This window comes from Cibotium barometz, chromosome 12 (assembly GCF_041138505.1).
Source record: "Cibotium barometz isolate CiBa-2024 chromosome 12, ASM4113850v1, whole genome shotgun sequence".
Lineage (NCBI taxonomy): Eukaryota > Viridiplantae > Streptophyta > Polypodiopsida > Cyatheales > Cibotiaceae > Cibotium > Cibotium barometz.
The window spans coordinates 9,525,348-9,548,813 of record NC_141057.1 but is presented as its reverse complement, the minus strand read 5'-3'; the positions used below and the strand labels follow the sequence as shown (position 1 = coordinate 9,548,813).

The 23,466-nt window shown below is 44.4% G+C and overlaps 1 protein-coding gene across 2 annotated transcripts in view; it reads right to left on the bottom strand.

Annotated features, from left to right (window-relative positions):
• The window catches only part of LOC147633030 (uncharacterized), a 30,003-nt gene extending 10,364 nt beyond the window's left edge, over positions 1-19,639 (bottom strand). Inside the window, exons 1-7 of one of the 2 annotated variants that reach the window (XR_015267072.1) lie at positions 19,120-19,620; positions 18,514-18,859; positions 18,198-18,372; positions 15,325-15,408; positions 14,994-15,235; positions 14,379-14,598; positions 14,216-14,295 (exon numbers count right to left, since the gene is read on the bottom strand). Coding sequence is in view for 1 of the 2 variants with exons in the window: in XM_086806028.1 (XP_086662154.1) it covers positions 14,216-14,295; positions 14,379-14,598; positions 14,994-15,235; positions 15,325-15,408; positions 18,198-18,372; positions 18,514-18,761 (1,049 nt within the window). In the remaining variant the exon portion in view is untranslated. Of the gene's footprint in view, positions 1-14,215; positions 14,296-14,378; positions 14,599-14,993; positions 15,236-15,324; positions 15,409-18,197; positions 18,373-18,513; positions 18,860-19,119 lie in introns of both variants that reach the window. The other variant, XM_086806028.1, reaches the window with a different exon arrangement.
• Positions 19,640-23,466: the final 3,827 nt, after the last annotated feature.

Here is a 23,466-nt window from a genome sequence, read left to right as displayed (position 1 = left end):
AATAGCACAACTTTAAAACCACAAATTTGAAATGGACAACTTAAAACAACTTGAAATTTAAATGAAATGAAATGGAAAGATGGACACCAGCACTGGGGCCGGAACAGGCCGACCCCCCCCTCAATATATGATATATTTATTGGGAGTATTTAATAAATACAATGCTCCATGGGTTCCAAGAACCAGATAATGTCCATGTACATATGAAAACAGTACCAAACAAATAGGCTCGAATTTCAATGTAGAAGCTCGAAGCAGAACGACCACTAGTGTGGTCCAATCGCTACGGTCCTGTGCTTTCACTGGACTCCGCGGAGAGCGCCTCACTGGTGTTCCGAGACCACACACAAACAGGCGCTCTCGTACTAACGCCAGGCTCTCCCGATCTCAGCACCTTTGGACCGAGGTTCGCCAATATAGCTTGGACAACCCGGCACCGAACGGGTGTGGCCGTAGAGGGAATGAATCCCTTAGCAGATTTAATACAACGTACTTTATTTAAATCTGAAAAATTCACTTACTTGTTGTGGATGACAGAAGGAAGTCCAATACCCATGTGCGCTCTTACTTGAGAAAGACACCGAGGCACAGCATGTCGAGAGAAGTAGCTTGCAGCCACCGGCCTGTAGCACACAATTGAAGAGGATTCACAGCACACAGCCCCTCTGTTGAGAAAGAGGCGCCCGCAGTAGACAGAGGGAGCAGCGCCTGTAGAGGATGCAGCCTGCACAGCTGCTTGCTTGTGTGATGGGCAGCCCACTAGACAACCAGCGTAGCCCTCAGCAGTAGGGATTCCAGTCGCCAGCAGAAGGTACTGAAGTGCAGAGGATAGGGCAGCCTGTCAGTAGCCGCCTGTAAAAGGCTTGCGCAGCAGTTCCTTGTGAAGGTGGCCCACGTCTGAGAACAGTGGAGAAGGGCAGCGCAGCCTGTAGGAGCAGCCACCTGTGGAAGTAAAGTGCAGCCTGCAGAAGAACTCACGCAGAGGAAAGGACAGCGCCTCTTGCTGGTGTTCAATCGCCTGTGGGAGCAGAGACAGCACGCTGTAATGCAGTTACAGCCAGCCGCCTGGGAGAAAGAGCAGCGTGGAGTAAACAGCCGTAGAGTAAACAGCCACCTGCCACAGTATTCATCCACCTGTAGAGAGGCAGGCGCAGCTAGCAGCAGAGGGTACTGCAGGAGTCGCCTTCATGAAGAACATGCGCCAGAGGGAGAGATGGTCGCTGGTTGATGAATCCACGCCAGATAGAAGCGATGATGATTTTTTTTACGCTTGAAGGAGGGAGTCCTTTTTAATAAATTAATGTGGAGTTTTACTTTGGGATACCCACGCATGCATGTGGGGGGACTAGTGGGGGTAGGTGACCATGCCCACCCCCACATTCACTTAAAAGTGGGGCTCCCCACCTTGGCCCCAAAGTGGGTGCCCAAAGGGGGTGCCCACTTTTAAATAAATGTGAACACCTAACCTTATAAAATAAAGGGTTAGAGATAAAATAATAAAAACTACATGTGCAACATACTTACCACCTGTTCACATGCACTAAAACTTGTCAGAATACAGAGCAGACTTCACGACTCACTGGCAGGCGTCCCCGCTCAGTAAGTAACACGTCAAGCAGGCAAACACACAAATACATGTCATGCGAAAACAGTTTCAAACATGCAAAATATGTGTGCATGTGCAAATAGTAACATGGACATATCTCCCGTTCATGGAACAAGTACAAAATATCTGTCGGCACAAAACTGGCACGACATAAAAACATAAAAACCTGGTCTTCCTATGGAGTGACAGTCCCATAGGTAAGACACAGTTCCAGGCACGAGTCTCCCTATGGTGTGACAGTCCCATAGGCAAAACACGGCACGAATACTGGCTCTTCCATGGCGTGACAATCCCATGGATCGAACACAATCCAGGTCATACACGGGTGGCACTGGTCTGGCTCCCGTCCATACGACACCATCCTGCTAACACACGGGTGGCACCAGTCTGGCTCCCGTCCATGTCAGCAAAATACTGGCCTCTTCACACGAGACACCGGCCTGGCCTCAAGTGAACGAGACGCAAAAACTGGAGATGGACCAAATGGTCGGCCAATTGGTGACATCCCCCCGGGCTTCTAAAGAGTTGACCTCAACTGAAAAGCCTTAAGATATGCCTACAATAACTGTGGATAATCTGCAGAATAATCCTCATTTACCCACTTGGCATCAATAGGCAAATAATTCTTAAACTTCACAAGGTATCTCCTGGAAAGCTTTCCTGCAGGTAGCTTTCTCTCCTTGTGAAGAACAATCTGTTCTGGCTGGAGGATCTCCTCAAGCTCTTCAATTTCTGGCGGATCTTCTGTGACAGGCTCATCAGGATTTGGCCCCACATATTTCCGAAATAGACTCACATGAAAAGCATTGTGAATCTTCCAATGACTAGGTAGAGCAAGCCTGTAGGACACTTCATTGATCTTCTGAATCACCTTGAAGGGTCCATAATAACGAGGAGAAAGCTTAGGATACGATCCTTCTCGTCCTGGCCTCTTCCGAAGCCTGGCCTTCTCAAATTTCAGCAATACCCAATCACCTTCTTTGACTTCCATGTTCCTTCTATGCTTGTCAGCAGCCATTTTATGCTTATCCTGAGATCTTGCAATGGCTGTCCGCACCTGTCCAAAGGCAACATCCAAGTCACGAACATATTCATCAGCTGCAAAAATCTCATCCTTTGTACGAAGGATGGGTGGCAAGACCACTCTGCCATAAATAATCTCAAACGGAGCCTTTCCTGTGAAAGCATGGATCGTATTGTTGTAGGCAAACTCAACAAGTGGAAGATACTTCTCCCATGCACTCTTTTGATCTGCCACATAACATTTCAACAAATCCAACACAGCTGAATTTGCAGCTTCACTTTGGCCATCCGTTTGGGGATGATAAGCTGATGAAAACTCAAGCTTAGTACCCATATTATCAAACAAAGCCCTCCAAAATAGGCTTGTAGTCCTGGGATCTCTATCCCCAACAATGGATTTAGGCATACCATGATGCTTGAAAATATTAGTAAGAAAAAGCTTTACCATATGATCAGCTTTAATGGTTTTCTTGACGGGCAAGAAGTGAGCTTGCTTGCTAAACCTGTCCACAATAGTCCAAATAGCATCATTCCCACGCTGGGATCTAGGCAGATCCATAATAAAATCCATCGTGATACTTTCCCAAGGTTGCGAGGGAATAGGCAATGGCTGAAGCAAACCTGGAGGCTTTTGCCTGTCAAATTTCACCTTTTGGCAAGTAATACATGCACGCACATAAGCCTCAATGTCTTTACGCATGCTTGGCCAAAAGAAATACCTCTGAATCATGCGAGTAGTAGGCATAATACCTCTATGACCAGCATATGGTGGAGCGTGACATTCGTCCATAACTTTTGGACGCAAATCCTTCACCACACATAGGCAATTATCCTTCATAAAATAACCCTCGTTGATAACATAAGAGGCATGTGAATGACCAGCCATCAAATCAGTCCATATATGGCAAAAATCAGCATCCAAATGATACAAATCTCTCATAGCAGATAGATCTCCATAAGAGGCCACTGAGACTGCAGCAACATAAGGCCTCCTGGATAGTGCATCGGCCACCACATTTTTCTTTCCTGGAGTATGCACAATCTGAAAATGAAACATGGAAAGAAAATTTACCATTCTCATCTGCTTCTCTGAAAGCTTGGTTTGAGATAGAAAATATCTCAAGCTTTGATGATCTGTCTTAACTACAAATTCAGCCCCAAGAAGGTAATGTTTCCAAATCTTTAAGGCGTGGATTACAACCAAGAGCTCTTTCTCATAGATATCCATATGAAGCTCAGCATCATGCAAACGACGGCTCTCGTATGCAACTACATGCCCTTCTTGATTTAGGACAACTCCTATGCAATCACCACAAGCATCACATTCAACCACGAATGACTTGTGCAAGTCAAGAACAATCAATACTGGACCACATATGATCGCATGCTTGAGCTGCAAAAAAGCATCCTGTTCCTTTGAAGTCCATTTGAAAGCAGTTTTCTTCTTCGTGAGATCATGTAGAGGAGTGGCAATCATGGCAAAATGCCTTATGAAACGCCTGTAATACGAACATAATCCCAGAAAACTACGTACTTGATGTACGTTTTGCAATTCGGACCAATTCCGAATAGTCTCTATCTTTGCAGGATCCATTGTAACTCCATCCTTGGATACAATATGTCCCAGATAATGAATCTCTGAAAGGAAAAACTCACTTTTCTTGGCATTGACGAAAAGTTTATGCTTCCGCAACTCTTCGAACACTGTGACCAAATGAGTTCTGTGTTCCTGCTCATTCTTGGAGAAAACCAAGATATCATCAAAGAATACTCCTGTAAACTTGCGATGGGATCGGAATATCCTATCCATCATATGATTACAAGTAGCAGGAGCATTGGTAAGACCAAAAGGCATTACCAAGAACTCATATAATCCGAAGGCTGTCCTGAATGCAGTCTTATGGACATCTTGTGGCACCACGCGTATCTGGTGATAACCACTCTTCAAATCAAGTCTCCTAAAGCAAGCTGAGCCATCAAGCTTATCCAAAATATCATCAATTCGCGGAATTGGGAATCTGTTCTTGATGGTAAGCTTGTTTAATGCTCTATAGTCCACACACATACGGAATGATCCGTCCTTCTTTTAAACAAGAAGCACAGGAGAGCAGTAAGGTGAGGAACTGGGCTGAACCAAACCTTTCTCTAAAAGCTCGTTTACCTGCTTCATGATTTCTTCTTGTTGTGCAGCACTCACTCGGTATGCGGGTTTGTTGGGTGGAGAACTACCTGGCACAAGATCTATACGGTGATCTTCGGGCCTTTGGGGAGGTAATTCACCTGGCAATGAATTAGCAAAACAGTCGTTGAATGCATAAAGAAAATTCAACCTATCATTAGACATAGCATCCACATTTTGATGATTTGGTAGAAGGCTATCACGCACAAAAACCAAGTACGCTGAAAGACTCTTTTTCATTGCTTTATTAATTAGAATGTGTGATACAAGTGGGATGGAATCCCCTTCTTTGCCAGCATCAATAAAATGCATGCGACCTTTATGCATAAAAGAAATCATATTAGACTTGTAGTCTTTGCGGGGCTCAAGCCTATGGTGCCACGGCTTGCCCAACAATACATCACATCCATTCAATGGAGCAACTAGGAAATGCTCATTATCAAGATAGCCCTGTATATGGATGCGCAACTTCCCTATCAAAGGGGTAACCTGCACCTCTTTACCAATAAATGCAGCTTCGGCTTCAATCTGAGGTCCCATGTTTTCAACCTCAATACCCAATGCAGCTACCATTTGCATAGAGATGAAATTGTCAGTTGCACAGTCATCAAACATGAAGAGTGCGGGCTGATCCTTGATTTGTCCCCAAGCCTTGCAAACCATACGCTCTTTTGCATCATGACCTGTATTACCTTGCACATCAGGAACTGCATGAACATTTGCTTTGGTGTGCTTGTCCTCGTGCTTTGGTTTGCGATCTGGGCATTGTCGGAACATGTGGTCTTTCCTACCACAAGAAAAGCATTTTCCATCCTTGGCATATTGCTCTCTTTGCTCCGGGGTTAATCCAAATTTGTTCTTCCTTGGGCCCTGTTCTTTAGATGTGTTATTTTCAGCTTTACCACCCTTGTAAGACTCCCGGAAGTTCTTTTTAGGTGGCTGTCCACCCTTTTGCTGATTTGGGACAGCCTTGTCCTTCCCCTTGGAACCTCCTTGATCTTGCTTAATCTTGAGCACCAATTGCTCCGTAGCAAGAGCAGAAGCTATGAGTTGTTGCAACGTATGTTTCGGGTGCAATTCAATGCCCGAACGGTATGCTGGTTGCAATCCAGAACGAAACTTCCTCTTTCTTTCATCCTCAGTGATTTGCATGAAGGGAGTCACTTCCAGCAACACTTTCCAGAATTTGTTAACATACTGTTGCACACTCTCATTATCTTCTTGTTCCAGCCTGTCCCACTTTTGAGTGAGAGTTTGCTCCGCATTGGGTGGCAAGAACTGAGCATAAAATCTGTCTTTGAATTCCTTCCAAGTGGAAATGGGATCCTTGGTGATCTTTTCAGTGATCCACCAATGAGCAACAGTCCCTTTCAAAAACATGCTAGCATGGCGTACCTTTGACTTTTCAGTAAAGTCCTCATCACTAAAAGCAATGTCGAACTGTGCCACAAATGCTAACACCTTAGAAGCATCATGTTCACCATGGAAAACATCAAATTTAACAGATTTGTCACCTGCTTTGAATTCCTTGAGCTTCCTCGCATGAGGCTCATGGTCTTCTCTTTTTCTTTTCCCCTTATCCAACGGGGCAGCCATATCTCCATGGGCTCCATGGACCGTCATAGAAGTTTCATGAGACACGGTGGCATGTGCTCCATGAACTTGAAACTCAGATGCATGTGACTTACCTGCATATGGCAATGTCTCTCCATGAGACAACTCAGAAGGTAAAATTTTTCTAGAAGCAGACCTGTCACCATGAGATACATGTCTTGCATGCATGTGACTTTCATGCCCTCCATGAGCACTTGCATACATATATCTGTCAGGCTTAGTGCCTTGTGGAGAAGATGCATGACGAGAGGTGACTGTCACCTCTTCCTTTTGCATAAAAGATTTCAGCCTTTGAGATGCGGGATCTCCATGCTTCAAACGAGGTGGATTTCTGAATTTCAACTCTCCGTCATCCCCCTCTTTAATATCACCTTTGCGGAGGAGATAGGCAAGTGCCAACTCCCTTGGCTTCTTGCCCACTTCCCGTGCCATTGATTCAAGAGTTACATCTACCATAGCATCAGCCTTCCTGGCTTCAATAGCACTTTGCACATGGGTATCTTCATGCAAAAACTTTAACTCTTGCTCTTGAGCCTGCAGAAGTTTTCTCATATGTTCCATTTCAGCCCTCATAGCATCAGGCTCTTGTTCAAGCATAACTGTCTTTCCTGGAGACAGTTGACCCTTGGATTCACTATCCATAACCCTTTCAAGGGGCTTGTGTCTACCACGCAGGGCATCAGACCCACGAGAGACACTAGATGGACCCCTCGAATTTGGCACTTCCAAAGGGTTGCCTTGGCTGTCCATTGTGTTTAAAGTTTGCTAAAAGCGGGATGTCCAGTACACAGGTTCGTTTCCCCACTAGGAAGAGGGAAACAACCGTGCTCTGATACCAATGAAACCGATCCCGTCAAGTGGGAAAGACTCCGTTGGACACCCACACGCTTAATAGCACAACTTTAAAACCACAAATTTGAAATGGACAACTTAAAACAACTTGAAATTTAAATGAAATGAAATGGAAAGATGGACACCAGCACTGGGGCCGGAACGGGCCGACCCCCCCCTCAATATATGATATATTTATTGGGAGTATTTAATAAATACAATGCTCCATGGGTTCCAAGAACCAGATAATGTCCATGTACATATGAAAACAGTACCAAACAAATAGGCTCGAATTTCAATGTAGAAGCTCGAAGCAGAACGACCACTAGTGTGGTCCAATCGCTACGGTCCTGTGCTTTCACTGGACTCCGCGGAGAGCGCCTCACTGGTGTTCCGAGACCACGCACAAACAGGCGCTCTCGTACTAACGCCTGGCTCTCCCGATCTCAGCACCTTTGGACCGAGGTTCGCCAATATAGCTTGGACAACCCGGCACCGAACGGGTGTGGCCGTAGAGGGAATGAATCCCTTAGCAGATTTAATACAAAGTACTTTATTTAAATCTGAAAAATTCACTTACTTGTTGTGGATGACAGAAGGAAGTCCAATACCCATGTGCGCTCTTACTTGAGAAAGACACCGAGGCACAGCATGTCAAGAGACGTGGCTGCAAACCGGCCTGTAGCACACAATTGAAGAGGATTCACAGCACACAGCCGCTCTGTTGAGAAAGAGGCGCCCGCAGTAGACAGAGGGAGCAGCGCCTGTAGAGGATGCAGCCTGCACAGCTGCTTGCTTGTGTGGTGGCCAGCCCACTAGACAACCAGCGTAGCCCTCAGCAGTAGGGATTCCAGTCGCCAGCAAAAGGTACTGAAGTGCAGAGGATAGGGCAGCCTGTCAGTAGCCGCCTGTAAAAAGCTTGCGCAGCAGTGCCTTGTGAAGGTGGCCCACGTCTGAGAACAGTGGAGAAGAGCAGCGCAGCCTGTAGGAGCAGCCGCCTGTGGAAGTAAAGTGCAGCCTGCAGAAGAACTCACGCAGAGGAAAGGACAGCGCCTCTTGCTGGTGTTCAATCGCCTGTGGGAGCAGAGACAGCACGCTGTAATGCAGTTACAGCCAGCCGCCTGGGAGAAAGAGCAGCGTGGAGTAAACAGCCGTAGAGTAAACAGCCACCTGCCACAGTATTCATCCACCTGTAGAGAGGCAGGCGCAACCAGCAGCAGAGGGTACTGCAGGAGTCGCCTTCATGAAGAACATGCGCCAGAGGGAGAGATGGTCGCTGGTTGATGAATCCACGCCAGATAGAAGCGATGATGATTTTTTTTACGCTTGAAGGAGGGAGTCCTTTTTAATAAATTAATGTGGAGTTTTACTTTGGGATACCCACGCATGCATGTGGGGGGACTAGTGGGGGTAGGTGACCATGCCCACCCCCACATTCACTTAAAAGTGGGGCTCCCCACCTTGGCCACAAAGTGGGTGCCCAGAGGGGGTGCCCACTTTTAAATAAATGTGAACACCTAACCTTATAAAATAAAGGGTTAGAGATAAAATAATAAAAACTACATGTGCAACATACTTACCACCTGTTCACATGCACTAAAACTTGTCAGAATACAGAGCAGACTTCACGACTCACTGGCAGGCGTCCCCGCTCAGTAAGTAACACGTCAAGCAGGCAAACACACAAATACATGTCATGCGAAAACAGTTTCAAACATGCAAAATATGTGTGCATGTGCAAATAGTAACATGGACATATCTCCCGTTCATGGAACAAGTATAAAATATCTGTCGGCACAAAACTGGCACGACATAAAAACATAAAAACCTGGTCTTCCTATGGAGTGACAGTCCCATAGGTAAGACACAGTTCCAGGCACGAGTCTCCCTATGGTGTGACAGTCCCATAGGCAAAACACGGCACGAATACTGGCTCTTCCATGGCGTGACAATCCCATGGATCGAACACAGTCCAGGTCATACACGGGTGGCACTGGTCTGGCTCCCGTCCATACGACACCATCCTGCTAACACGGGTGACACCAATCTGGCTCCCGTCCATGTCAGCAAAATACTGGCCTCTTCACACGAGACACCGGCCTGGCCTCAAGTGAACGAGACGCAAAAACTGGAGATGGACCAAAAATGGTCGGCCAATTGGTGACAAGAGGCACTTGGATACTTTACATGCTTATGCACAGGATAGTAGGCTCTCAGTTGACCTTGGTAAGACCAAGGTTATGGTGTTTAACACTACAACTCAGTGGGTTTGGAGATCAGCGCCTATTTTCACATATGGGCAGGAGACAGTGGAATATGTTGACTCATACACATATCTTGGAGTGGTGTTCACTGGGCCCACATTTTCCATGAGGGGGGCAACAGAGGCCAGATTGACTAGAGGATATGCAACACTAGGAGGTCTAGAGAGGATGTGCTCACAGGTACAGTTTCAAGAGCCACACACTAAGCTGTGGCTTTTTGACACGCTGGTCACTTTGGCTATGCTATATGGAGTACAGATCTAGGAGCCTAGCCTAGATCGTCACAGTCGATCAGGATGCACATACGATGGATGGAGATCGATGGAGAGACCACTTGTGTCCATGATCTCCAGGATGATTCGGTCTACCCATGAGATTATTAGAGCCGAGATGGGAGCACCACCGATCGTAGTCGAGGCTCTTGCCAGATCAGTGTCCTTCATTCATAGTACCTGGGAGTTTCCCCGACACCGGTATGCACGACTTGCTTTAGAGTCCTCTCATCAACTAGCCATGGAGGGAGACACTTCATGTTGGTATGCACAGATAGCATCCTGGTTTGAGCTCCACGGGTTCAGTTTAGACAGACTTCCACCCTTCCAGTACTCTTTGGAGGCACCCTCTCTCACCTTGACACATTCTGAGATTAGTAGAGTCATCAGACAGGACCTCATTCAGTTGGACACTAGGAGGACATGGCTAGAGCCCTCACAGGAGTTGGGGACGAAGATGCCTTTCTATAGAGATCATCTTCTCCGCACCACTGAGGATGGCTTTATACTTAGACCGAGCTACATGGATACCCATCTGTCTCATGGATTGAGGTGCGCCATTGGGCAGATCCGCACCTCTTCACATCAGTTAGAGATAGAGACAGGCAGATTTAGAGGCATACCTCCAGGGGATAGGATTTGTCAGATTTGTTGGATAGAGCCAAAGACGGAGGAGCACTACATCTGCCGCTGCACAGCATATTATGAGATTCGAGGGCGCTACCATTGCCTTTTCAGAGAGGGATTAGGACCACTGGCTAGATTCATGGACTATTATGATCAGCGATGCTTGGGTTTTTATCTCCTGGAGATCCGCAGGCTCAAAGAGTTCATTATCAGGAGCAGACGCCCGACTGGCAGGGAGTCCACACAGAGACAGATTACTGACTTCTTTAGAGGGACTACCCGGGAGGACACACAGCCGACAGCCCACCAGTGGGCACCCCGTGGGACTCTAGTTGAGAGAGCTATCCAATTGGGCAGATCTAGGCCCGAAGGTTCGCGGATCCTCACATCGAAGACAGTGCCTACACCAGAGGATTCAAAGCATCATTGCAAGGCATCGGGCTCGTCCAACCAGGCATCTCACTATGGCAGATATCCACGCCATCCGGTAGAGACCCATGCTAGAGCTCCTAGGATGATTACGACTCCAGCCATATACTGTTGTACTCACTATCACTTTTGTACTCCCCCATATTCATGTATTCATGTATCCATGTACTCATGTACCCCATCATGTACCCCATTAGCTTCCCACTCTCCCTAGTTGCTGCTTCCGGATGCCCCCTACTGATGTATTGTCATGTGCATCATAGATGCCATGGACATTCTCAAGGCTAGATCCAGAAGAGGCAGCCAAATAAAGAGTAGAACCAGGATGATAGAGCACAGATCACCTTTGGCAGTATAGACTGGAGACAAGCATGGAGAGCACATTGAAGACCAAATGGCTGTCGGCCGCAGGAAAAGGTGTTGCTGGCTGCACACAAGGCTGTCGGCTGCACACAGGAGTGGTCGGCTGTACCAGAAGACAAAGCAGATGAAAAGCGCATGCATCAGGACCAGTCGGGCAGCGTTGAAGGAAAAGATGGTCATGGAACTGGCCGACCAGCAGTCGGCCAGTTGGCCAAGCTTGGAAAGGCCTATAAATAGGGCCAAGTGCTCCATGTTGTATTCATTCACTCCCTCTAGGGGTTTGAGTCAGTAGGAGTCCCATAGGGGACAGATTTTTGGTGTTACCACCTTTTATGTAAGGCAGCCCATGGCTGCAGATTTAGGTACCTTTTTGTACCATAACAAATTACAATATACTGAATTTCCAGCACTTCTCTCTCTCGACTCTCTCTATATCTGCATTTTGCATCAGATGGTTTTCCAAGAGTGTTTAGGGTTGAAAGAAGACTCCCAGAGCTTCCGCGTGTTACATTGGTATCAGAGCATCAGGCTCAGCAAAGCTAAACGCTGATTCAGTCCCATATGATGGTGTACAAGTCCAAGGTACAGGAAAGTACACGGATTCGAAGCCCAAGGCAAGAATACAAATCGGGAAGAACTCCCAGGAGGTTTGTTGGTGGTGTTCCACAGTGCCAAATGGGGATGGCAGTTCCGTGAGCCAGATAGGTTCTCAGGCAACGGTCCCAAGGGAGGTTGATCCTCCAAGGGTGATGTGAGAGTGCCAGACTCAATTCCCAGGAAAGAAGACCAAGACGGTGTTCAAAGTCAGGGCAGGAATGGATTGTGGACTAGAGGAAAAACAGCTGCATAGATCTTCATCAGAGACAAAGTGGTTTGGAGAACAGGCCGGGTTTTCACAGAAAAAAGGTTGCCAGGGATGGATGATGACAGAGGGACTTCGGGTCACGATTGGGATGATGACAGTCATCCAAGAGCAGGTTAGAATCCTGTCATCAAGTTTAGCGGAGGGGGATGTCATGTGCATCATAGATGCCATTGACATTCTCAAGGCTAGATCCAGAAGAGGCAGCCAGATAAAGAAGAGTAGAACCAGGATGATAGAGCACAGATCACCTTTGGCAGTATAGACTGGAGACAAGCATGGAGAGCACATTGAAGACCAGATGGCTGTCGGCTGCAGGAAAAGGTGTTGCTGGCTGCACACAAGGCTGTCGGCTGCACACTGGAGTGGTCGGCTGTACCAGAAGACAAGGCAGATAAAAAGCGCATGCATAAGGACCAGTCGAGCAGCGTTGAAGGAAACGATGGTCGTGGAACTGGCCGACCAGCAGTCGGCCAGTTGGCCAAGCTTGGAAAGGCCTATAAATAGGGCCAAGTGCTCCATGTTGTATTCATTCACTCCCTCTAGGGGTTTGAGTAAGTAGGAGTCCCATAGGGGACAAATTTTTGGTGTGTTACCACCTTTTATGTAAGGCAGCCCATGGCTGCAGATTTAGGTACCTTTTTGTACCATAACAATATACTGAATTTCCAGCACTTCTCTCTCTCTCTCTCTACTCTCTCTCTATATCTGCGTTTTGCATCAGATGGTTTTCCAAGAGTGTTCAGGGCTGAAAGAAGACTCCCAGAGCTTCCGTGTGTTACATGTATTGTGGGGCTAGATACTTACCTTCAATTCTTTCTTTTCTTTTCCAGACAGTGTATCAGATGTCACATGGTTGTAACTTTGGTATCATAGGTCACTTTGGCCTTTTGAAGACGTTAATATAACATTTCATTTCCCTCTCTATGCTACCAAGCTATGCGCAGGTCGACTACCTCGACCCGGAGGCGCCCACGCCTGCATCACCATAGGAGGGTCAAGGCCATCATTTTACACCATCACAAGACTCCCTCACACCGGCTCAGCTTTACGACTCTGAGTGCCATGTTGCAGCACCCAATGGGGGATATCTTAGGATAATATGCGGGCCTATGCTCTTTGTACATGGATCAGCTCTACACCTCAACTGTAGCATTTTAGCTTTGTCATTTTCTTTCATTTCATTTTAGTACCCATGATGATGTATTCCATAGACATGATGTAACATGATGTAATCCTTTTGATCTCATAGGTCATTTGGCCTTTTGTAGATGTTAATATAACTCTCTCTCTCTCTCTCTCTCTCTCTCTCTCTCTCTCTCTCTCTCTACATACATACATACATACATACATACATACATATAGATCTATATTTATATATATATATATATATATATATATATATATATATATATATATATATATATATACACATATTTTTTATTTATTTTTTTGCTTTCCCTTTTTTTTTGTTCTCTTTGCCAGCTTACAAATTTGTCTCAAGACCTTCATGGTCTTCAGTATGTATTTCGTCTCATAGGTCATTTTGGTCTTTCATAGTCATCGATAACTTTCTGCTGTGGTACAACATTTTGAGACATTTTTCATTGTGGCTCCACCACCAACAAGAATCGAGGAGGATGTGTTGCCCTTGGATTGATAGAGACCAAACATCTTGACGGATGCAAATACACGGAGACAAGTAGCAATGGTCGTACAAAGATATCAGGATGCACCATGTCCCACTTGTGACCCAAAGACTCATATTGCAGAAGCCGAGGAGCATATGCAAGATAAATATTTAGGTCTTCTCTCACATTGCCATGTGCATATGTTTCATGCTTTCAACATATATCATATACAAAACGGCATGGCCAGATGGCCCGCTGTCTCACTTGTTTCCCCCATCTTGAAGACTCCAGTACGGTTGATAATCTGAAGGTCTCCGACCTTTACCCACCATAATCCTCATGACTTTACCATCCCTCCCCCACCCATAGGCAAAAACCATGCATACCTCTCCTTCTCCATCTCTGGCGAATTTCCTAAAGTTACAAATTCAGGAAAAAGCATGCAACATGTAAAGCAAGGACTTTTAAGGTTATCCTTATGAGACTACATGGTCATCACTATTCCAGTTCTTACCAATCACATTCCATACCATAACCCTTCTTTGATAGCACTTCTGGAGCAATGTAATCTGGTGTGCCCACTGTTGAGTAAGCCTGGAGAGTACAGAATGAAATGAGAAAGGGTATAACGTCATGAAGGCCTCTCTAAACTAAACATAGTCGCAGAATGAAATTACAAGAGTCCGCCTGTTCAGTTTCCAACGTTGCAACTGTTCTTGTTGAGTTCGCCAAGGCCCTGCATGTTGAATGCGTCCATCAATGTCCATATCCGCGTTGCTGAATGCTTCTTCCTCAAAAGGTGAGATCGCACTGCAATCCAGTGGCTTACAAAGTCCAAAATCTGAAAGCTTCATGTGCCCATGTTGATCCAGAAGAAGATTGTCTGGCTTGATATCTCTGCAGCATGGAGAGAAGATCGTGAACTGAAGCTGGCATCCAACAAGTTACGCCTTTGCAAAGTCAATGCAAATGTTAAGAAGTACTCTCTTTCTAGAGCTAAGGTTTTAGGCATGTAGCCCAGCAGTGAGGAGTTTCGAGTCCCACAAGAGGGCCCCAAGTTCAAATCTCCCCAGCCTACACCCATGCCGTGCAAGTTGTGTGTGTGTGTGTGTGTATGTGTGTGTGTGACACTGAGAGAGAGAGAGAGAGAGAGAGAGACCGAGAGAGAGGGATCCAAGTTTAAATCCCCCCAGTCTACACCCGCCATGCAAGTTGTCCATATATATATATATATATACATACCCCACAAAAAATAGAATGAATACAATCCTTTGCACCTCAGGTTGCTTTACCTGTGAATGTAACTGTGTTTGTGTATAGATCCTATAGCAAGAACACTCTCTGCAATATAGAAACGAGCCTCGTCTTCTGTCAATGTATCCTTCCGCGTCAAAAGCGTCATCATGTCACCTCCAGGTAAATATTCCATAATAAGATACAAGTATTCTGCATCTTGAAATGAATAATACAATTTTACAATGCACTCGCTGTCAACCTCTGCAAGCAAATTTCTTTCAGCTCTGACATGTTCTACCTGTAGAACAAGCCGCACAATTTAAGAAGAAAATGATAGAAATTGTATCCCCAACCTTAAACATAACAAGGTTGCAGTTGAAATATAACCTGTCCGCGACTTAGCATTTCAGACTTCTTGAGCTTCTTCATTGCATAAACCTGCCCAGTTGACTTCAGCCTACAAAGCCTTACCTGTTATTTACAAAGAATCAGATGAGCTCAAAGTTAATACCACAAAGGAAAACTAAAACATGTACATTGAAAAATCATGATTAAGAGTCCAGACCAGCCTTTTGACTTATAATACCACTAATTCTTATTTAAATACATAGCAGTAGACTAACTGAGTTTATATCCCTTGTGAACAAACCCACACCAGCCAAGCTCTTTAACTTGCAGTTCTTTTTTTTTTATAAATGTTTAGTGAAATGGAGAAAAAAGTCTAAAACTGCACTGAGAGCTCATCAATATAGTTAAAAATTGAAATGTTGGCTCCATCATGGGCTGTATAAAATGCATGAATTTGTCATTAAAGCCTCTATACAGGGGCAGGTGACACAATCACACATCCCACAGGCATACCCATAAACTTGCCCTTCTTGGAGAAAATGCATTATGCCTTACTCTCAGTAATGGCATGCTCTTGCCATGTAAGAGATCTCATTGGGGTAGATCGTAGGGCTCGTTAAGCACTTCTTTTTGATACCAATAATGTTGTGTCCAGTCAGCATGTTCAACGAGCAGCCACACCAGCATGCCACATCAACCTCTATGTCAATGCTATATGCCACATTGCTGTGAGCAAGGCTAGAGTACCAAGCAAGTAGGTTAATGGAACACAAATAAGTGCAGCCCTTCACCAGTGAAAAGAGGGTGTAGCGTGGTGCAAGCCACCTCTCAAGAGGAAGTTGAGGAGTAGAGCCCTCACTTGTACTATTATTTTAGTATTCAAAATATAAGCTGGCATATTTATGTGTCTCTCTATGTGAGCTTGGTTCCACGATTGAAGGGAGACTTGGTAGAGAGAAAGAGATGAGAGACCTCTTCGCCAAACCCTCCAAGCTCAAGACGGGGGGGTATCCTCTCTCAAAGTTCCTCGGACCCCTTGTGTGTTCTTCTTTTTGTCATTACTTTTGATCTTCTTAACAAAATATAATGATTACTTTTTAGTTGCACATTGTATATAGAATGTGTGTATACTTCTTATGTTAGCAAACGTTGTCTACATCATTATTATGCTTCTTAACAAAGTACAACCATTACTTTATGGCAGAAATACTGTCATGCTTGTTCAAGACAACGCCCTCCCTCCTATTTAACCTTCCTAGGTCTGTGATTGCCACTAATAAAAGAGATTCCCGTTAAGATCTGGAACGTAGAGAACATCTTGCAGTTCCTTGGAGACAAGTCTTAGAATGTGGACAAACTAGCTCTTCCCTTCACATTGCATTTGGTATTGTCGATGATCGTCACACCAAATTCCCCAAGGCAAGACACAGCAATACCAATCTTTGCGACTTTGGCAACCAACATAGAGCAAAGTTCGTTGTCATGTACCCCCACGACACTAGGTGGCCACACGACCATACTTGTAAAGAGTGCACAATTGCAGTTACCTGTCTCGTCTGACAAATCTGAGAAAGTTGTAAACACATCCCCCACCTGTCGTCCAATTGTAGCCTATGCTCCAAACTCTCTAGGTCTATCTCCAATGGTATCTCCACCAAAAGAAAACATTACTGGATCATGTCATACAAGCTCACCAGCAGCCTATTGACTGACCAGCACATCAGATGCCTACATAAGAGCAAGTCGAGGATCATAGTCAGTATCTGAGAGCATAGCCTGCAGTGCCACTTCCCAAGGCAGCAGACAAGCTTTCTCTATTAGTGGAGTACATTTTCCATGTCCATTTATCCATTGCTCAATAGGAGAACAGCAGTACAGTAACCTTTGTTTTGTTATGCATACAATAAGATCTGATTTTGAATCCGTCTTCATTGTATATGATCGGCTGGCCGCTCTCAGAGGGAGGCTATGACTGTGGAGGGGCTAAAGAAAGCCACCCTGGGGGCCTGCTAGATCAGTCCGTCAACCCCTCTAGTACTCCATGTGCACAAGAAGGCTGTGTGACTGCTATATCCGCTCCGAGTCGCCTAGGATATGGACGATGTCTGTCCAGATGAAGCGGATATCTCCAGAAACAGATGGTGTGGCAGAACCATCAATGGCCTCTCTGAATCTAGCCTGCCAGATATGCCAAGCAGCAATGCTGCAGATGAGCTCCCATCTCTGGCTCATGCTGGTCTCCGAGGTCCACTAGTAAGTGTGACCAAAGATGCAGTGATAGCCAAAATCTGAAAGTGTGTGAGCTGCAAGGCAAGGCCTTAGAGCCACACCTACATCCGTGGTCCAAGCAATCGCACTCCATGTAACAAAGCACAAAGTGCTGGTCTCTAATGTGAAGAGCCTGAGAACCCTCCCACCACACCTGCTGGGCCTTTCAGCAATCCCAAAGGCAATGACCCTAACGGCCACACCTACATCCGTGGTCCAAGCAATCGCACCCCATGTGACAAAGCAGAGAGTGCTGGTCTCTAATGTGATGAGCCTGAGAACCCTCCACCACACCCGCTGAGCCCTTCAGCAATCCCTAAGGCAATGACGCTAAGTCTCCACTAGGGCACCCCATCGGCTACATTGGGCTGGGCATTCTGGGATGGCCAACGACGTGCGGTGGGCGTTCTGCTAGGCTGCGGTGTGCCAGCAGCCAAATGAAAAGATTGATCTTTCAAGGCTTCTGAAGCTATTGCAAGAAGTCCACGAGAAAATCTGTGGATAGGCCCTGCGTCTACCAATAGGTACACAATACACAACATTCTTTTAGCTTGGCTTCTTCCTTATCGCTTAAGCTCCACATAAATCTATAAAAATATTAGAAAAACCACACTACTCAAATAGTAAACTTACAGAACGAATACCTCGCCAAATGCTCCCCGACCTATGATAGTCAAAGGCTCGAAATCATCGACACACAGCTTCTGCCTTTGCAGTCTCATGTTTTCAGTTTCTTTTCTTTCAAGATCCTTTATAAGGATTTGATGATCCTCCTCTGAAAGACGTGCATCCTTGACTTTCCGTTCCAATGTCCATCTCCTATAACAATTTAGAAAAAAAAAATACCATAAACCACCATGACGCAAACAGCTCATATCAAAAGCATTTTTATTCCGAAGACAATTACAGCTCATTAGGACAACCACTGAGCTACAAATCTAAAAAATGGAGTAGTGGTACCTTTCCTTCCTTTCTTGCATGTTCTTCATTTGAGCTCTGTAGTGATTCTCTATGAACTGTTTGGCAGCAGCAACTTTCTGTCGGGTTTCATTCGATGCCAGGATTTCCTCTTGCATAGCCGTGCTTGAGTTATTAGAAGGAGAGTCCTCAGGTGACATGTCAAGGGCTCCGAGCTCCCCTTCCACATCTTCAATGACAAGCTTGCAGGTATCAAACCTTGAGCTATCCATGATTTCCGGATCTTCCATAACTTCACAGGCAAGCTCTTTTGCCCTTCAACACAGCTTTAGGGAAAAAATCTGGTCCACCACCTTTTTGTGAACAGATCTACCTTTCTCGGAGTTATCTGCACAATAGTTCGGCCCCAAAAAGCCCATTGTGTGATGCATTGGCACTAGGAAAAAAGCTAACTTCGATTCTTGCAGACTGTGTTGAGGGTTCACAGTATTGTTCAAATTAGATTTAGGGTTTTCCTTCTTCGAAACTTACTTGATGTGGAGAGGCTTACGAAACAGACCATCCCTAGGGTTTCATTTCCTCCGCACACACTATGTTTAGTGTAATCTAGAAGCACATATATTTTAAAATGCGCAGAAAAAACCCCACCTGTAAAGTGATCGCTGATACACCGCTCTACGCCACATAGATTTTCCATTGATCTGAGCATCCGCCAAGCTCCATTCCCTTAGCTCCTGCTTCTTCTGTAAAACTTCATTCTTCATCCGCGAAACCGTTATCTCCTGCTACAGATCGGAGAGCTTCTCTGTCAATTTTCCCACAGTTTGAGCTTCGATCGCCGACGTTTCATCGCCATATCCGTTTTTAGAGTGGCCGATCAGAGTGGAAAACGCTTCACAGAATAAGGTTAAACCACAGCGGATGGGGAAAGACCAGCGCCACAGGGGTTAAAGAGAAGTGAAAGTGAGGAGGAGTGAGCTTGCCAATCGCCATAGCCAAGCTTAACAGAAGAGGAGAGAAGAATAATAAGCAGCTCATCCTGTGCAGGCAGAGGAACCATTTTGATGACGTGGTGGGCACAAAGTCCCAAGCACCACCAAGATGGGAGAGGGCCCACCTGCCGCGTAGGCTTTCCATGTGGGTGGTCTCCTTAGATTGGGTCACCATCTCTAGCACATGGGTGGTGACCAACAATTTGCCAATTAAGCTTTATTTAAAGATTTGTGCTCAAATTGCAAGCATACCATTACCCTAAAAGTTAATGAAGTGATTTTCTCTCTCTCTCTCTCTCTCTCTCTCTCTCTCTCTCTCTCTCCCCAACCAAAGTATCCGCAATAGGGATTAGCAGCACTTGTCGAAGCAATTCAAAACACCATTACTTATTCAGTCTTCTCCAACCTTCCAAGTATCTGCCAAATTTCACTAGGACACAAATGTCCCCATTAGCATATTGAACATGTAAAAATTGGTGACAAGGTGTCTACAACGCAGAGAGCGCATGCCACGTAAAGACCAAAAATGAAGCCCGCCATCCATGCATGACACAAAGGATCTACGAAGCAATTAGAGCATTGTAAGTGGTAGATGATCTCCGAAACTTAGACTTGGCGACCACACATGCCACATATATGTGCAACACACTTCATATGCCTCCTCTCTTGCTAGCAACATGCCCATTATAAGTGTCATTTAACAATTAGGCTTCAAGCTTGGTTGAGGTGTCATCGTTCCTTATTCAATGTCTCAAAACAACATATTTTTTTCCCGTCATTCAAGCTTTACATTTGAAAATGTAGATCAGTATATGTGGGATAACAATATAGGCCATTGGTGTGGTTAAACTTCAATGTCTTATGAGTAAGAAAAGTAGACCATTGCTCGATGTTGATGCGCTATCTCCCAATTAAGCTCTTCATGAAGCTTTTGCTTTATTAGTACATGAGCCATTGGTGGATCATGACGTACCTATTCTCGATTGAGCTCAGCAATTTGGTGACCCATTAATTTGGAACTATGTTGAGCTTATTAAAAGAAAATTAATGTTGGATTGCCATTAGCTCTTATAATATGTTAAATAGCATATTTTCACCTTGAGTTTAACATTTAATTTTTAGGACTTCCCTTCACAATTCACATCAACTTTCCATCACGAGTAAAAGATTGTAATGGATTGGCGCACCAACAAAAAACGTCCACATCCTAGGCAAGAAGGAAAAGGTCGTCCTTTCATTGCATACACGTGCTCTATATGTACATCCCCTGGGTGAGAGACACTATCATATGTTTGCATCTTATGAAAAAACTAAAATTCCTACTTTTACATTGTTGTGCAAAAAAATTGGTATTATTGCAAGAAACATCACAATAGTTAATTTATAAGATATCACTACGTTCCAAAGAAAATTCTTTACAACCAAACATTGATGATTCATACGATTAGTTTTGTTGTCCTTGACATGTTTCTCAATCTCAAAGTTGCTTTATTGCTATTCGTGAACATGCTTGCTAATGCATACATACATTGTCATTTATTAGATTTGAGCTTAGCATTTTAACATATATGATTTTTTGAACAAGTGTAGTGTAAATTTCAATTGTAAAATTTAATTTTTAAAGCTTCATCATGTATTTCTACACGAACATTTTTTTGTGAGCTCACCATGAGGCTAACATTAAAAATGGAAACTACCATAGTCAATATGCATATTACAGACTATAATTATTGTACATAGAATATTAGAGCATGGCAATATCTGCGATACTAATATCACCACACTCTATGGTTATATTACACGATATTATTGTGCCATATGATGTCAAAAAAATGAAAGCATGCAATGTGATGTGAATCATTGTGTGTTATTGAAAAACAACTAAACTTTCTCTTGAAATTTTCATATAGCATTATTCCTAAACAACTAAACTTTCTCATGAAATTTTCATGTAGCATTATCCTAAACGACTAAACTTTTTCTTGCAATTTAAATGTTTCTCATAAGAGTACCATTTTTGGTGCGTGAGATCTAGGAAATAAACTATCATCGAGATATTAAAACAAAACGATGTAAACAAAATCCAAGTTCCAAAATTGATCTACATCTTTACTTCTTTATTCACATTCTTTCTTCTTGCACACACTAGTTGGGGCTTTTGTGAAAATTGGGCAATTGTCTGCACATTGAAGCAATTGCAGTGCTCTTTGGCCTAACCAATGCTCTAGAACCTTAAATGAGCATGTCATTTCTTAATTTTTTTAAATTTTGGTGTTGTGTTTTTTGAACTCAACTACTTTCTTCGACTTCCTTTGTTGCTTTCTTTACCTAAGAAGCTCTAAGCTTCTACTCTAGGGCCACTCTTTCAATGTATGGTTGATGCACGGCAAGGGGTAGTGATCGTAAATTATGGTGGCATTAACCTTTTTGAGGTTAACACACACTCTATGCTTTTTGTTCTTTTTGGTGGGAATGATCACTTTGGCGCGGGTGTATTCCATTTTATACACAAATCCCACATTGATGAGCTTGTATATCTATTCTTTGAACATTTTTCATACTTGTGACCATTTTTTTGTACTTGTGATAGCGTCTATATTTGGGCGGTTTTGCACCTTCATAGAGAGGGATGGCGTGTTTCACATCATCTAAAGTAATTCCCTCAATGTCAGTGTATTTCCAAACAAAAACATCCTAGAACTCTTTGAGCAAGGCTATCGGTTCTCCTTCTTGCTTAGGGACAAGGTCTTTGGCAATGAACATTGGCTTAGGTTCTTCACTTGGGCCAGCAAGATTTACTTCTTTAACCTTGACGACACTGTCATATGAAGCATGTGGCTCTCCGCCTTATAAGGCTTCTTTAAGCCTTTTTGTTGTGTACCACCTTATCCCCGATGCTGTAGGACATAAAGTACTTCAGCACCTGCCTCAGATCTTCCTCTTAAGGCGTGGTGAGCCCTTTGAGTTTGGCTTCTTTCTCTACCTCAACCTTGATTTTATTAAGCTTGCGTCTGGCTACTTGCAAAGCTTAGTTTGCTCAAAGTTGGTGGACTCTTTGTCACCTTTATCTTGGCCTAAAGAGTTATTTTATTTACATCAACGAAGAGAGTTGTGTTCCCATTCACAAGGTTGTGTAGCATTGCTTCTCTCATGTAGCGGTGGAAACTTAGTCTATAGATCTTAATCTTTACATCTTGTAGGACCATGTCTATGGGTTTAGTTGTGTTCCCATTCACAAGGTTGATCATAAGGCTTGTGTCTATGAGTAGTTGGCTTCCCTAGACCTCCTAGTAATCCTTGGTGATTATATTTACACCAGCACCACCATCTAAGATCATGGAGACCGCTAATCGTTTGCACAGGACAAGTAACACTACGTTCATTTTGGCGCTTTTAAAATAGTACCCCGACGTTTGGCTATCCTTTGGTTTTGGTTTTGGTTATGGAGGGAGGGTGATCAATGATGGGACATGGCTCATCCTCCTCCCCTTTAAGTTTAGGTTAACTATGTGGGCTGGTAGGTTCCCATTCATCGAGTTGAAAAAGTCTCTCCAAAGTTGAAAATTTCCTTAGAAAAGAGAACTTATCAGAACATTCGAGGATAAGAAGGATGTGAGGCCTACTATGTCCCGTGGGGGTAATATTCACACTTATTGAGTTTATACTCACTCTGACGTGGGCTAGGACCTACTAATGTATAAGGAATATGCATTGATCCTTCCCTAGGAGGTGGTGACTCTAAAGAGGTTGAAATAATGTTATCGCTTGTTACCTTGGAGAAAATGTTGTGGTGACTACGATGAGCCATGGAAAGCCAACTTTCACCTCCCACTAAGTCCTCATTCACTGCATCTAGCAATGTTGTGGGGTCTAGTTGGTTTGGTTCCAAAGATAAAGGCTCCACAACTAATTCTTTTTGGTAGCCCCTTGAGAATGGTTAGGGGTTTATCTTAGATCTTTGGCAAACTCCAAGGCTTCCTTATTGGTTCTAGGATAGGGTCAA